Genomic DNA, 17,077 nt, shown 5'->3' with positions numbered 1-17,077 from the left:
TTGGCCCTGACTTGAAAGAGATTATCTCTGATATCACTGGGGGCAAGGGCCACGCCCTTCCTCAGGATAGGTCTTTTCAAGACCAAAAATAAACCTAAGTTTCGTCCCTTTCGCAGAAACGGATCAGCCCCAAGGGCTACGTCCTCTAAGCAGGAAGGTAATACTTCTCAAGCCAATCCAGCCTGGAGACCTATGCAAGGCTGGAACAAAGGAAAGCAGGCCAGGAAACCTGCCACTGCTACCAAGACAGCATGAAATGCGGGCCCCCGATCCGGGACCGGATCTGGTGGGGGGCAGACTCTCTCTCTTCGCTCAGGCTGGGGCAAGAGATGTTCTGGACCCTTGGGCGCTAGAAATAGTCTCCCAAGGTTATTCTCTGGAGTTCAAGGGGCTTCCTCCAAGGGGGAGGTTCCACAGGTCTCAGTTGTCTTCAGACCACATAAGAAGACAGGCATTCTTACATTGGGTAGAAGACCTGCTAAAAATGGGAGTGATTCATCCTGTTCCATTAGGAGAACAAGGGATGGGGTTCTACTCCAATCTGTTCATAGTTCCCAAAAAAGAGGGAACGTTCAGACCAATCTTAGATCTCAAGATCTTGAACAAGTTTCTCAAGGTTCCATCGTTCAAGATGGAAACCATTCGAACACTTCTTCCTTCCATCCAGGAAGGTCAATTCATGACCAAGGTGGATTTCAAGGATGCGTATCTACATATTCCTATCCACAAGGAACATCATCGGTTCCTAAGGTTTGAATTCCTGGACAAGCATTTCCAGTTCGTGGCGTTTTCTTTCGGATTAGCCACTGCTCCTAGGATTTTCTCATAGGTACTAGGGTCCCTTCTGGCGGTGCTAAGACCAAGGGGCATTGCTGTAGTACCTTACTTGGACGACATTCTGATTCGAGCGTCGTCCCTTCCTCAAGTAAAGGCTCACACGGACATTGTCCTGGCCTTTCTCAGATCTCACGGATGGAAAGTGAACGTGGAAAAGAGTTCTCTATCTCCGTCAACGAGGGTTCCCTTCTTGGGAACTATAATAGACTCCTTAGAAATGAGGATTTTTCTGACAGAAGCCAGAAAAACAAAACTTCTAGACTCTTGTCGGATACTTCATTCCGTTCCTCTTCCTTCCATAGCGCAGTGCATGGAAGTGATAGGTTTGATGGTAGCGGCAATGGACATAGTTCCTTTTGTGCGCATTCATCTAAGACCATTACAACTGTTCCTGCTCAGTCAGTGGAATGGGGACTATTCAGACTTGTCTCCGAAGATACAAGTAAATCAGAGGACCAGAGACTCATTCCGTTGGTGGCTGTCCCTGGACAACCTGTCACAAGGGATGACCTTCCGCAGACCAGAGTGGGTCATTGTCACGACCGACGCCAGTCTGATGGGCTGGGGCGCGGTCTGGGGATCCCTGAAAGCTCAGGGTCTTTGGTCTCGGGTAGAATCTCTTCTACCGATAAATATTCTGGAACTGAGAGCGATATTCAATGCTCTCAAAGCTTGGCCTCAGCTAGCGAGGGCCAAGTTCATACATCAACCATCAGGGGGGAACAAGGAGTTCCCTAGCGATGGAAGAAGTGACCAAAATCATTCTATGGGCGGAGTCTCACTCCTGCCACCTGTCTGCTATCCACATCCCAGGAGTGGAAAATTGGGAAGCGGATTTTCTGAGTCGTCAGACATTGCATCCGGGGGAGTGGGAACTCCATCCGGAAATCTTTGCCCAAGTCACTCAACCGTGGGGCATTCCAGACATGGATCTGATGGCCTCTCGTCAGAACTTCAGAGTTCCTTACTACGGGTACAGATCCAGGGATCCCAAGGCGGCTCTAGTGGATGCACTAGTAGCACCTTGGACCTTCAAACTAGCTTATGTGTTCCCGCCGTTTCCTCTCATCCCCAGGCTGGTAGCCAGGATCAATCAGGAGAGGGCGTCGGTGATTTTGATAGCTCCTGCGTGGCCACGCAGGACTTGGTATACAGATCTGGTGAATATGTCATCGGCTCCACCATGGAAGCTACCTTTGAGACGAGACCTTCTTGTTCTAGGTCCGTTCGACCCACTCCAGCTGACTGCTTGGAGATTGAACGCTTGATCTTATCAAAGCGAGGGTTCTCAGATTCTGTTATTAATACTCTTGTTCAGGCCTGAAAGCCTGTAACCAGAAAATTACCACATAATTTGGTATATCTGTTGGTGTGAATCTGCAGGATTCCCTTGGGACAAGGTTAAGATTCCTAAGAGTCTATCCTTCCTTCGAGAAGGATTGGAAAAAGGATTATCTGCAAGTTCCTTGATGGGACAGATTTCTGCCTTGTCTGTGTTACTTCACAAAAAGCTGGCAGCTGTGCCAGATGTTCTAGCCTTTGTTCAGGCTCTGGTTAGAATCAAGCCTGTTTACAAAATTTTGACTCCTCCTTGGAGTCTCAACCTAGTTCTTTCAGTTCTTCAGGGGGTTCCGTTTGAACCCTTACATTCCGTTGATATTAAGTTATTATCTTGGAAAGTTTTGTTTTTTGGTTGCAATTTCTTCTGCTAGAAGAGTTTCAGAATTATCTGCTCTGCAGTGTTCTTCTCCTTATCTGGTGTTCCATGCAGATAAGGTGGTTTTGCGTACTAAACCTGGTTTTCTTCCAAAAGTTGTTTCTAACAAAGACATTAACCAGGAGATAGTTGTGCCTTCTTTGTGTCCTAATCCAGTTTCAAAGAAGGAACGTTTGTTGCACAACTTGGATGTAGTTCGTGCTCTCAAATTTTACTTAGCAGCTACTAAGGTTTTCAGACAAACTTTGGCTTTGTTTGTTGTTTATTCTGGTAAACGGAGAGGTCAAAAAGCAACTTCTACCTCTCTCTCCTTCTGGATTAAAAGCATTATCCGATTGGCTTATGAGACTGCCGGACGGCAGCCTCCTGAAAGAATCACAGCTCACTCCACTAGGGCTGTGGCTTCCACATGGGCCTTCAAGAACGAGGCTTCTGTTGATCAGATATGTAAGGCAGCGACTTGGTCTTCACTGCACACTTTTTCTAAATTTTACAAATTTGATACTTTTGCTTCTTCTGAGGCTATTTTTGGGAGAAAGGTTTTGCAAGCCGTGGTGCCTTCCATTTAGGTGACCTGATTTGCTCCCTCCCTTCATCCGTGTCCTAAAGCTTTGGTATTGGTTCCCACAAGTAAGGATGACGCCGTGGACCGGACACACCAATGTTGGAGAAAACAGAATTTATGTTTACCTGATAAATTACTTTCTCCAACGGTGTGTCCGGTCCACGGCCCGCCCTGGTTTTTTTTTAATCAGGTTTGATAATTTATTTTCTTTAACTACAGTCACCACGGTAACATATGGTTTCTCCTATGCAAATATTCCTCCTTTACGTCGGTCGAATGACTGGGGTAGGCGGAGCCTAGGAGGGATCATGTGACCAGCTTTGCTGGGCTCTTTGCCATTTCCTGTTGGGGAAGAGAATATCCCACAAGTAAGGATGACGCCGTGGACCGGACACACCGTTGGAGAAAGTAATTTATCAGGTAAACATAAATTCTGTTTTTTTGGCATTTTTTCCCATTCCTGAAACTGTCATTTAAGGAATTTGATCAATTTTGCTTTATATGTTGTTTTTTCTTCAAGATCATGGTTGGAGGATCAATTCACCAAAAAGTTCATTGATTCCTCAGACAAGGGTAACCTTTCTGGGTTTCCAGATAGATTCAGTGTCCATGACTCTGTCTTTAACAGACAAGAGACGTCTAAAATTGATTTCAGCTTGTCGAAACCTTCAGTCACAATCATTCCCTTCGGTAGCCTTATGCATGGAAATTCTAGGTCTTATGACTGCTGCATCGGACGCGATCCCCTTTGCTCGTTTTCACATGCGACCTCTTCAGCTCTGTATGCTGAATCAATGGTGCAAGGATTACACAAAGATATCTCAATTAATATCTTTAAAACCGATTGTACGACACTCTCTAACGTGGTGGACAGATCACCATCGTTTAATTCAGGGGGCTTCTTTTGTGCTTCCGACCTGGACTGTAATTTCAACAGATGCAAGTCTCACAGGTTGGGGAGCTGTGTGGGGATCTCTGACGGCACAAGGAGTTTGGGAATCTCAGGAGGTGAGATTACCGATCAATATTTTGGAAATCCGTGCAATTTTCAGAGCTCTTCAGTCTTGGCCTCTTCTGAAGAGAGAATCGTTCATTTGTTTTCAGACAGACAATGTCACTACTGTCGCATACATCAATCATCAAGGAGGGACTCACAGTCCTCTGGCTATGAAAGAAGTATCTCGAATTCTGGTTTGGGCGGAATCCAGCTCCTGTCTAATCTCTGCGGTTCATATCCCAGGTATAGACAATTGGGAAGCGGATTATCTCAGTCGCCAAACGTTGCATCCGGGCGAATGGTCTCTTCACCCAGAGGTATTTCTTCAGATTGTTCAAATGTGGGAGCTTCCAGAAATAGATCTGATGGCGTCTCATCTAAACAAGAAACTTCCCAGGTATCTGTCCAGATCCCGGGATCCTCAGGCGGAAGCAGTGGATGCATTATCGCTTCCTTGGAAGTATCATCCTGCTTATATCTTTCCGCCTCTAGTTCTTCTTCCAAGAGTAATCTCCAAGATTCTGAAGGAATGCTCGTTTGTTCTGCTGGTAGCTCCGGCATGGCCTCACAGGTTTTGGTATGCGGATCTTGTCCGGATGGCCTCTTGCCATCCGTGGACTCTTCCGCTACGACCAGACCTTCTGTCGCAAGGTCCTTTTTTCCATCAGGATCTCAAATCCTTAAATTTAAAGGTATGGAGATTGAACGCTTGATTCTTGGTCAAAGAGGTTTCTCTGACTCTGTGATTAATACTATGTTACAGGCTCGTAAATCTGTATCCAGAGAGATATATTATAGAGTCTGGAAGACTTATATTTCTTGGTGTCTTTCTCATCATTTTTCTTGGCATTCTTTTAGAATTCCGAGAATTTTACAGTTTCTTCAGGATGGTTTAGATAAAGGTTTATCCGCAAGTTCTTTGAAAGGACAAATCTCTGCTCTTTCTGTTCTTTTTCACAGAAAGATTGCTAATCTTCCTGATATTCATTGTTTTGTACAAGCTTTGGTTCGTATAAAACCTGTCATTAAGTCAATTTCTCCTCTTTGGAGTTTGAATTTGGTTCTGGGGGCTCTTCAAGCTCCTCCGTTTGAACCTATGCATTCATTGGACATTAAATTACTTTCTTGGAAAGTTTTGTTCCTTTTGGCAATCTCTTCTGCCAGAAGAGTTTCTGAATTATCTGCTCTTTCTTGTGAGTCTCCTTTTCTGATTTTTCATCAGGATAAGGCAGTGTTGCGAACTTCTTTTGAATTTTTACCTAAAGTTGTGAATTCTAACAACATTAGTAGGGAAATTGTGGTTCCTTCATTATGTCCTAATCCTAAGAATTCTAAGGAGAAATCATTGAATTCTTTGGATGTTGTTAGAGCTTTGAAATATTATGTTGAAGCTACTAAGTCTTTCCGAAAGACTTCTAGTTTATTTGTTATCTTTTCTGGTTCTAGAAAAGGCCAGAAAGCTTCTGCCATTTCTTTGGCATCTTGGTTGAAATCTTTAATTCATCTTGCCTATGTTGAGTCGGGTAAATCTCCGCCTCAAAGGATTACAGCTCATTCTACTAGGTCAGTTTCTACTTCCTGGGCGTTTAGGAATGAAGCTTCGATTGATCAGATTTGCAAAGCAGCAACTTGGTCCTCTTTGCATACTTTTACTAAATTCTACCATTTTGATGTATTTTCTTCTTCTGAAGCAGTTTTTGGTAGAAAAGTACTTCAGGCAGCGGTTTCAGTTTGAATCTTCTGCTTATGTTTTTCATTAAACTTTATTTTGGGTGTGGATTATTTTCAGCAGGAATTGGCTGTCTTTATTTTATCCCTCCCTCTCTAGTGACTCTTGAGTGGAAAGATCCACATCTTGGGTAATCATTATCCCATACGTCACTAGCTCATGGACTCTTGCTAATTACATGAAAGAAAACATAATTTATGTAAGAACTTACCTGATAAATTCATTTCTTTCATATTAGCAAGAGTCCATGAGGCCCGCCCCTTTTTGGGGTGGTTATGATTTTTGTATAAAGCACAATTATTCCAATTCCTTATTTTATATGCTTTCGCACTTTTTTATCACCCCACTTCTTGGCTATTCGTTAAACTGAATTGTGGGTGTGGTGAGGGGTGTATTTATAGGCATTTTGAGGTTTGGGAAACTTTGCCCCTCCTGGTAGGAATGTATATCCCATACGTCACTAGCTCATGGACTCTTGCTAATATGAAAGAAATGAATTTATCAGGTAAGTTCTTACATAAATTATGTTTTTATGTTAGAGCATTTTATTATTGCACATAGCAATAACATAACACATAACCCCTGCAAAGAGGTTAAACACAAAGTTAAAGATAACTCCAGAGCAGCAATGCAGTAACGGGAGCTAGCTGAACCAATCTGTGAGCCAATGACAAGAGACAAATGTGTATAACCACCAATTTACAGCTAGCTCACAGTATTGCATTGCTGTTAAGCATATGTGCATATACATTTCAACTAAGTATATCTAGAGAACTAAATACATTTGATAATGTAAGTGAATTTATAGGGGCCGATTTATCATGGGTCTGGCTATAGTGGGTCATGTCTGCCAGACATCGATAAATGCCGACAGCATACACTGGCAGCATTTATCATTGCACAAACATTCCTTGTGAAATGCTTGTACAATGCCACACCCTGCAGATTCACAGCCAATCAGCCGCTAGCAGGGGGTGTCAATTAACCCGATCATATGCGATCGGGCGGATTGCTGTCACCCGCCTCAGAGGTAGCGAACGTGTTAAGGAGCAGCGGTCTTAACAGCTGCATATAACATAATTCGGCCGTTAATAAATCAGCCCCAAAGTGTCTTTAAATTACATGCCCTATCTGAAGCATGAGAGTTTAATTTTAACTTTAAAGGGATAAATTAATGGTCAAAATTAAATTGTGCATACGCCCATTTCATGTGAAATAGAAGTATTTTTGCAATACACTTCCATTAGGAAACATGCTTCTAGTAAAAGTTATCACTGTTTCTCTGCAGCATATGCACATATCCTGTGAGGGCCCGTGCACCAGTGTTCAAGCACAACATGTTCTCAGAGAGTCAGCAGTAGTTTGTATGATACAAATTATGTCTTCAAAAAACCAATACACACATTTGCCAGCTCTTTCAGTTGACATGGGGGCATATCTATCAAGCTCCGAATGGAGCTTGATGCCCCGTGTTGCTGGCGAGCCTGCAGCCTCGCCAGCAACAGCAGTTATGAAGCAGCGGTCACATAGACCGCTGCTCCATAACCTGTCCGTCTGCTCTGAGCAGGTGGACAGACATCGCCGGAAATCAATCCGATCGAGTTGATTGACACCCCCCTGCTGGCGGCCTATTGGCCGCGAGTCTGCAGGGGGCGGCGTTGCACCAGCAGCTCTTGTGAGCTGCTGGGGCAATGCTGAATACGGAGAGCGTATTGCTCTCCGTATTCAGCGAGGTCTGGCGGACCAGGTCTGCCAGACTTTGATAAGTCGAGGTCATGGTGTTTAATGCTCGTGCACTGTCCCTCACAGGATATGTGCGTATGCCACAGAAAAACAGTAAAAACTTTTGCTAGAAGCATTTTCTTTCTAATGGAAGTATATTACAAAAATGCTTCTATTTCAATTTAAAATGCCCCCGTGCACATTTCAATTTTGACCTTTCTATTTATTTAAAGGGACACTGAACCCAAATTTTTTCTTTCATGATTCAGATAGAGCATGCAATTTTAAGCGACTTTCTAATTTACTCCTATTATCAATTTTTCTTCGTTCTCTTGCTATCTTTATTTGAAAAAGAAGGCATCTAAGCTTTTTTTTATTCAGAAATCTGGATAGGACTTTTTTATTGGTAGATGAATTTATCCACCAATTAGCAAGACCAACCCAGGATGTTCACCAAAAATGGGCCGGCTTCTAAACTTACATTCTTGCATTTCAAATAAAGATACCAAGAGAATGAAGCTAATTTGATAATAGGAGTAAATTAGAAAGTTGCTTAAAATGTCTTGCTCTATCTGAATCACGAAAGAATATTTTTGGGTTCAGTGTCCCTTTAAGGAATAATAGTTTAGACTTGCAAATGAGCGCTTATAAAATCATATTAAAAAGAAAAAACAAACAGATCCAAAATTGAAACATCACTGCAATGTTCAGTTACAAAACAAGAAACGAGGCAGACAGTCTATGAATAAGCGCCACTAGAGGGCGCAAAACGCGTCAGTCTGTGACTTCTATGGTTTTCCTGCCAGGTCTGTCTATTTTTATCTTTTTTTGGAATAAAGATTTTTTATTTTAACTTTTTGCATACAGTAGTTTGCCTGCCTCTTTTCTTGTTGTGTGGCTTTGTGCAGTTTGATCTGCTGCTGGCTACGCCACTCTGAATTACTGGGAGGAAGTTATTTTGATATTACCATTTCCGGCGCTTCTAATGGTAACACGCCAGGAGCTGCGATCTGTTTCTTTTAATGTTCAGTTTCACTAGGTTTAATTGACAGTCTTGACATTTCCATGTGTATCTCACTTTCTTTGTCAATGATCTTTTATTTAGAGCATTTGTTTGTTTATTGGTTTGACAAACAAACTTTCTTTAAAAACTGTATTGTATTTGCTTAGCATTATACAGTATATGTCCCTAATGAGTCCTTCCTAGCAAAGGTCTTCTGTGTTTCTGTCAATCCATAATTCAAGTTCCATTTCTAATATAACTTTTATTTCTCTCCTAAGGCAACATCTGTGCAATAAGTATCTATGGAACCCACCACAATCCTACAGTCTGGCCGAATCCACAGGTACAGTTAATCTGTTTTGATCATTGATATTAAACCACCTTCAAGGGACATGAAACCCAAACTATCATGATTCAGATAGACCCTACAATTTTAAACAACTTTCAAATTTGCTTCTATTATTTAATTGTATTTGTTCTATTTGTATCCTTTGTTAAAAAGCATACATAGGTAGGCTCAGGAACAGCAATGCACTACTGGGAGATAGATGCTGTTTGGTGACTTCACATAAATGGATTTTTTAGCTCCCAGTAGTGCAATGATGCTCCTTCAACAAAGGATACAAAGAGAATTAGGCAAATGTGATAATAGAAGTAAAGTTATTTACAATTGTATTCTCTATCTGAAACATTTTGGGTTTCATGTCTTTTTAATATGGTAGAGCAATATATTATTGCACTATTGCAATAATATGTGTGCTTAAACACATAGTAAAGTAATCTCCAGGTCAGAAATGTACTACAGAGAGCTAGACGAACAGATCTAGTGAGCCAATGGCAAGATGTTTATGTATGTAGCCAGCAATGCCCATCTAGCTCCAAGTAGTGCATTGCTGCCGCTGAGTTTATATATATTTTCTTTTCTAAAAAGGATACAAAGAGGACAAAGTACATTTGGCAGCAGAAGTGTAATTAAAAGTGTATTAAAATGACATGCTCTGAGTGTGTTATGACTTTCCTATCACTTTAAGACTAATATCCCCTGTTATTGTAGGTATATGATCCATATCGCTTTGATCCAGAAAAATTTCAGGAGAGGTCGTCACATGCATTTATTCCATTCTCTGCAGGTCCCAGGTATCAGTACAGCAAACTCTCAGATAATATTTCTTTTACAAGATATGACGAGTCCACGGATTTCATCCTTACTTGTGGGATTTATCCTCCTGCTAACAGGAAGTGGCAAAGAGCACCACAGCAGAGCTGTATATATAGCTCCTCCCTTCCCTCCACCTACAGTCATTCTCTTTGCCTGTGTTAGTAATAGGAAGAGGTAAAGTGAGGTGTTAGTTTTAGATTCTTCAATCAAGAAGTTTTTTATTTTAAAATGGTGCCAGTGAGTACTATTTTCCTCAGGGAGAAATCGTCAGTCTGGATTCCCAAGAGGAATGGAGACATTCTTTTTTTCTGCCCTGATGTTGATGATCTTAGCAAACGTTATCTAAGATCCATTCTGGTTCCCACAGAGCTTCTGAAGGTTGTGTAAGAAAAATCTTCAGTGTGGAGAACGGTGTCATTCTACAAGCAGCATTGAGGTATGTTCAGTCCTTTACTTCTGGGGAGACTTGTTATATCAGAACAGGCTGACATTATTCCCTGCCGGGGAAGGGGTAAGCAGTAGACCTATATGCTTTATGGTGGTACTGGAATTATAGCTTTTTTATATTGAATGCTATATGTTATATGTGAGTCAATATGGGCTAGACACTGGGAGATGCGGTTGAGAGACTGTCCTATTATTTGATAATTGGCCTTAGAAAGATGACTGTTTATTGTAGTTGTTACATTTTTACTGTGCATTAGGGGACCACAAGGCTTCTCTGATTTTCTTCCCATGCGGTTGTGGGGACAGCTAGTGAGATGCCCATGGTGGGCGGGGCCTATTTTGCGCGCTCAGACGCGCAGTTACTCTTCAGGATAAGGCAGCAAAGCCCTAGCTCCGGTGGGGCCCAAGTTAGGAACACCTCCGCCTGTTACTTCAGGAGGTTTTAGCGACTCTGGATGACTGTGGTACACACTGGAGGTAAGGGTCATCTTCTACCTCAGGATAAGACTGCTAAATTGAGGGGTAAACAGAATAATTTTCGTTCCTTTTGGAACTTTACAGGAGTACCCTCTTCTTCCTCTTCTTCCACGAAACAAGAAGGGAATTTTGCTCAGGCCAAGTCCGTCTGGAGACCCAACCAGGCTTGGAACAAGGGTAAACAACCCAAGAAGCCCGCTGCTACTACCAAGACAGCATGAAGGGGCGGCCCCCGATCCCTGACCGGATCTAGTAGGGGCAGGCTTTCTCTCTTTGCCCAGGCTTGGGCAAGAGATGTTCAGGACAACTGGGCACTGGATATAGTGACCCACGGGTATCAATTGGAATTCAAAAATTTTCTCCCAAGGGGGAGATTTCTTCTTTCACGATTGTCTGTAGACCAGATAAAAAGAGAGGCGTTCTTACGCTGTGTAAAAGACCTCTCTACTATGGGAGTAATTTGTCCCGTTCCAAGTCTGGAACAGGGGCAGGGGTTTTACTCATATCATTTCTTTCATGTAATTAGCAAGAGTCCATGAGCTAGTGACGTATGGGATATACATTCCTACCAGGAGGGGCAAAGTTTCCCAAACCTCAAAATGCCTATAAATACACCCCTCACCACACCCACAAATCAGTTTCTACTTCCTGGGCATTTAGGAATGAAGCTTCGGTTGATCAGATTTGCAAAGCAGCAACTTGGTCTTCTTTGCATACTTTTACTAAATTCTACCATTTTGATGTATTTTCTTCTTCTGAAGCAGTTTTTGGTAGAAAAGTACTTCAGGCAGCGGTTTCAGTTTGATTCTTCTGCTTATAATTTCAGTTTTTTTCATTATAGAATTTAATTTGTTTCGGGTGTGGATTATTATTTTTCAGCGGAATTGGCTGTCTTTATTTTATCCCTCCCTCTCTAGTGACTCTTGCGTGGAAGTTCCACATCTTGGGTATTTATTATCCCATACGTCACTAGCTCATGGACTCTTGCTAATTACATGAAAGAAAACATAATATATGTAAGAACTTACCTGATAAATTCATTTCTTTCATATTAGCAAGAGTCCATGAGACCCACCCTTTTTTTGTGGTGATTATGATTTTTTTGTATAAAGCACAACTATTCCAATTCCTTATTTTTTATGCTTTCGCACTTTTTTCTTATCACCCCACTTTTTGGCTATTCGTTAAACTGATTTGTGGGTGTGGTGAGGGGTGTATTTATAGGCATTTTGAGGTTTGGGAAACTTTGCCCCTCCTGGTAGGAATGTATATCCCATACGTCACTAGCTCATGGACTCTTGCTAATATGAAAGAAATGAATTTATCAGGTAAGTTCTTACATAAATTATGTTTTCGTGGTTCCCAAAAAAGAGGGAACGTTCAGACCCATTTTAGTTCTCAAGAGTCTAAACAAGTTTCTCATCTTTCAAGATGGAGACGATTCAAACAATTTTACCAATGATCCAGGAGGGTCAATATATGACTACAGTGGACTTGAAGGATGCATACCTTCATATTCCTATCCACAAGGATCATCATCAGTACCTAAGGTTTGCCTTCCTGGACAAACATTTTCAGTTCGTGGCTCTTCCCTTCGGGTTGGCCACAGCACCCAGGATCTTCACAAAGGTCCTAGGGTCCCTTCTGGTGGTTCTCAGGCCGCGATGCATTGCAGTAGCGCCTTATCTGGACGATATTCTGATCCAGGCATCGACTTATCATCCGACAAGATCTCATACAGACACAGTGTTGTCCTTTCTGAGAACTCACGGATGGAAGGTGAATCTAGAAAAGAGTTCACTTATTCCACAGACAAGGGTTCCCTTCCTGGGAACTCTGATTGATAGATTCTATATCCATGAAGATTTTTCTGACGGAGGTCAGAAAGTCAAAGATTCTAAATACATGCCGAGCCCTTCAGTCCACTCCTCGGCCATCAGTGGCTCAGTGCATGGAGGTAATTGGATTGATGGTGGCGGCAATGGACATCATTCTGTTTGCTCGATTTCATCTCAGACCACTGCAACTGTGCATGCTCGGACAGTGGAATGGGGATTATGCAAATTTATCTCCTCAGATAAATCTGGACCAGGAGACCAGAGACTCTCTTCTTTGGTGGTTGTCGCCGCATCATCTGTCCCAAGGGACGTGCTTCCGCAGACCTTTGTGGGTGATAGTGACAATGGACGCCAGTCTACTAGGCTGGGGTGCAGTCTGGAATTCCCTGAAGGCTCAGGGTGTGTGGACTCAGGTGGAGTCTCTACTTCCAATCAATATTCTGGAATTGAGAGCAATATTCAATGCTCTTCAGGCGTGGCCTCAGTTGGCTTCGGCCAAATTCATCCGTTTTCAGTCAGACAACATCACGACTGTGGCTTACATCAATCATCAGGGAGGAACGAGGAGTTCCTTAGCGATGACAGAAGTATCCAAGATAATTCGAAGGGCAGATGCTCACTCTTGTTATCTGTCAGCAATCTACATCCCAGGAGTGGACAACTGGGAAGCGGACTTTTTAAGCCATCAGGAATTTCATCCGGGGAATTGGGAACTCCATCCAGAGGTCTTTGCCTCCCTGATTCTCCGATGGGGCAGACCAGAATTGGATCTGATGGCGTCTCAACAGAATGCCAAGCTCCCAAGATACGGATCCAAGTCGAGGGATCCTCAGCCCGAACTGATAGATGCCTTGGCAGTGCCTTGGTCGTTCAACATAGCTTATGTGTTTCCACCGTTTCCTCTCCTTCCCTGGGTGATTGCTCGGATCAAACAGGAGAGAGCTTCTGTAATTCTAATCACACCTGCGTGGCCACGCAGGACTTGGTATGCAGATCTAGTGGATATGTCCTCTCGGCCCCCGTGGAAACTTCCATTGAGACAGGACCTCCTCATTCAAGGTCCTTTCCAACACCCAAATCTAATTTATCTGCAGCTGACTGCTTGGAGATTGAACGCTTGATTTTATCTAAGCGGGGGTTCTCTGAGTCTGTCATTGATACTCTGATTCAGGCTCGTAAACCTGTTCCTAGAAGGATTTACCATAAGATATGGCGTAAATATCTTTATTGGTGCGAATCCAAGAACTACTCATGGAGTAGAGTTAGGATTCCCAGGATTCTGTCTTTTCACCAAGAAGGATTGGAGAAAGGGTTGTCATCAAGTTCTTTAAAGGGACAAATTTCTGCTTTATCGATTTTACTTCACAAACGTTTGGCAGATGTTCCAGATGTTCAGTCTTTTTGTCAGGCTTTGACCAGGATCAAGCCTGTGTTTAGACCAATTGCTCCACCCTGGAGTTTGAATTTAGTTCTGAATGTTCTTCAAGGGGTTCCGTTTGAACCCATGCATTCCATAGATATTAAGTTGTTATCTTGGAAAGTTTTGTATTTGGTTGCTATTTCTTCTGCTCGTAGAGTTTCTGAGCTTTCAGCGTTACAATGTGACTCGCCTTATCTTATCTTTCATTCTGATAAGGTGGTTTTACGTACCAAACCTGGTTTCCTTCCTAAGGTTGTTTCTAATAAGAATATTAATCAGGAAATTGTTGTTCCTTCATTATGTCCTAACCCTTCTTCTAAGAAGGAGCGTATGTTGCATAACTTGGACGTGGTCCATGCCCTGAAGTTTTACTTGCAGGCGCCTAAGATTTCTGTCAATCATCTTCATTATTCATTGTTTTTTTTTTCTGGAAAGCGTAGGGGTCAGAAAGCTATGGCTACCTCTCTTTCTTTTTGGCTGAAGAGTATCATCCGTCTGGCGTATGAGACTGCTGGACAGCAGCCTCCTGAAAGAATTACTGCTCATTCCACTAGGGCTGTGGCTTCCTCATGGGCATTTAAAAACGATGCTTCTGTTGAAAAGATTTGCAAGGCTGCAACTTGGTCGTCTCTTCACACTTTTTCCAAATTTTACAAATTTGATACTTTTGCTTCTTCTGAGGCTGTTTTTGGGAGAAAGGTTCTTCAAGCAGTGGTGCCTTCCATTTAGGTTCCTGTCTTGTCCCTCCCTTTCATCCGTGTCCTGTAGCTTTGGTATTGTATCCCACAAATAAGACAAATAAGGATGAAATCCGTGGACTCGTCATATCTTGTAAAAGAAAAGGAAATTTATGCTTACCTGATAAATTTATTTCTTTTACGATATGACAAGTCCACGGCCCCCCCTGTCATTTTTTTAGACAGGTATGTACTTATTTTTATAAACTTCAGTCACCTCTGCACCTTTGGCTTTTCCTTTCTCTTCCTAACTTCGGTTGAATGACTGGAGGTGGAAGGAAGGGAGGAGCTATATATACAGCTCTGCTGTGGTGCTCTTTGCCACTTCCTGTTAGTAGGAGGATAAATTCCACAAGTAAGGATGAAATCCGTGGACTCGTCATATTGTAAAAGAAATACATTTATCAGGTAAGCATAAATTTCCTTTTTTTTTTTTTTATAACACGTTTGTTAAGCATAAAAATCAATTTAAAATAATGACTTGCTAAAGAGATGTAGTTGAACTATCTGTATCAATAGAATCATCTTACTTTTTAGAACAATACTGATTTTGACTCATATCACATTATGATAATGTGTAACCTACGTGTGTTTACACCTAATTGAAATTAGTAGGGGAGAGACTTACTCAGCATAGGAAAGTATATTACATGATAAATTACTTTATATTGTTTCCAACCACACAAGATCTTTTTGCCAACCACATTTAGATTAACAGCTCTGACTTGTCACCAACAGGAACTGCATTGGACAGAACTTTGCTATGGCTGAGATGAGGGTCGTGTTAGCCCTGACCCTTTTACACTTTAATGTCACCCTGGACCAAACTAAATCCGTGCGCAGAAAGCCTGAGCTGATATTACGTGCTGAAGGCGGATTATGGCTGCAGGTAGAGGCACTGAAATCCTGATGTCACTTGAACAGAGGAAGCTAATAGTGTAATATCCTACACAAAGGAAAAAGAGAAGTTGCAAACTCTTCTCATGGTGGAATATTTGAACAACTTACTGAATATAATTTAATTATAAAATGAAATATAATAATTTTTATCACTTGGTACTTTTTATTCAAATACTTTGTTATTATTGATGTCGCAAATAGTTCCCGGCGAACATAGCTTGTTCGCGTTCGCCACGGCGGGCGAACATATGCGATGTTCGATCCGCCCCCTATTCGTCATCATTGAGTAAACTTTGACCCTGTACCTCACAGTCAGCAGACACATTCCAGCCAATCAGCAGCAGACCCTCCCTCCCTCCCAGACCCTCCCACTTCCTGGACAGCATCCATTTTAGATTCATTCGGAAGCTGCATTCTTAGTGAGAGGAGGGACAGTGTAGCTGCTGCTGATTTAATAGATCGCTAGGCTAGTGTATTCAGTGTCCACTACAGTCCTGAATAACTCCTCTGATCTCTGCTGTGTGTCAGGCTCACAGCATATACTGTGCCCACTTGCCCAGTGCCACCACTCATATCTGGTGTAGCAGGTGGTGGGGGTTGGACTGTGGGGGGGGGAAGCTACACTACAGAAAAAAAACAGAAAAAAAAATACTTTTTTTTTGCAAACTGGGTACTGGCATACAGCTGCCAGTACCCAAGATGGCCGCCAATAAGGCAGATGGGGAGGGTTAGAGAGCTGTTTTGGGGGGGATCAGGGAGGTTGGAGGCTAAGGGGGGATGCTACACCACAGCATATGTAAATATGCTAAAAAATAAAGGGAGCTGTTTGGGAGGGATCAGGGGGTCTGATGTGTCAGGTGGGAGGCTGATCTCTACACTAAAGCTAAAATTAACCCTGCAAGCTCCCTACAAACTACCTAATTAACCCCTTCACTGCTAGCCAGAATGCACGTGTGATGCGCAGCAGCATTTAGCGGCCTTCTAATTACCAGAAAGCAACGCCAAAGTCATATATGTCTGCTATTTCTGAACAAAGGGGATCCCAGAGAAGCATTTACAACCATTTATGCCATAATTGCACAAGCTGTTTGTAAATAATTTCTGTGAGAAACCTAAAGTTTGTGAAAAAGTGAACAATTTTTTTTATTTGATCGCATTTGGTGGTGAAATGGTAGCATGAAATATACCAAAATGGGCCTAGATCAATACTTTGGGTTGTCTACTACACTACACTTAAGCTAAAATTAACTCTACCAGCTCCCTACATGCTCCCTAATTAACCCCTTCACTGCTGGGCATAAAACACGTGTGGTGCGCAGTGGCATTTAGCAGCCTTCTAATTACCAAAAGCAACGCCAAAGTCATATAAGTCTGCTATTTCTGAACAAAGGGGATCCCAGAGAAGCATTTACAACCATTTATGCCATAATTGCATAAGTTGTTTGTAAATAATTTCTGTGAGAAACCTAAAGTTTGTGAAAAAGTGAACAATTTTTTTTTATTTGATCGCATTTGGCGGTGAAATGGTG

General features: G+C 42.3%; 1 protein-coding gene across 1 annotated transcript in view; it reads left to right on the top strand.

Annotated features, from left to right (window-relative positions):
- Positions 1 to 15,697, top strand: part of LOC128652441 (ultra-long-chain fatty acid omega-hydroxylase-like) — a 204,891-nt gene extending 189,194 nt beyond the window's left edge. Inside the window, exons 12-14 of the mRNA XM_053705380.1 lie at positions 8,849 to 8,913; positions 9,625 to 9,707; positions 15,387 to 15,697. Of these exons, the coding sequence (XP_053561355.1) occupies positions 8,849 to 8,913; positions 9,625 to 9,707; positions 15,387 to 15,558 (320 nt within the window). The 3' untranslated portion in view covers positions 15,559 to 15,697. The remainder of the gene's footprint in view (positions 1 to 8,848; positions 8,914 to 9,624; positions 9,708 to 15,386) is intronic.
- Positions 15,698 to 17,077: the final 1,380 nt, after the last annotated feature.

This window comes from Bombina bombina, chromosome 3 (genome assembly GCF_027579735.1).
Source record: "Bombina bombina isolate aBomBom1 chromosome 3, aBomBom1.pri, whole genome shotgun sequence".
In the NCBI taxonomy this organism is placed as follows: domain Eukaryota; kingdom Metazoa; phylum Chordata; class Amphibia; order Anura; family Bombinatoridae; genus Bombina; species Bombina bombina.
This window is presented reverse-complemented; position numbering and strand designations above follow the sequence as displayed.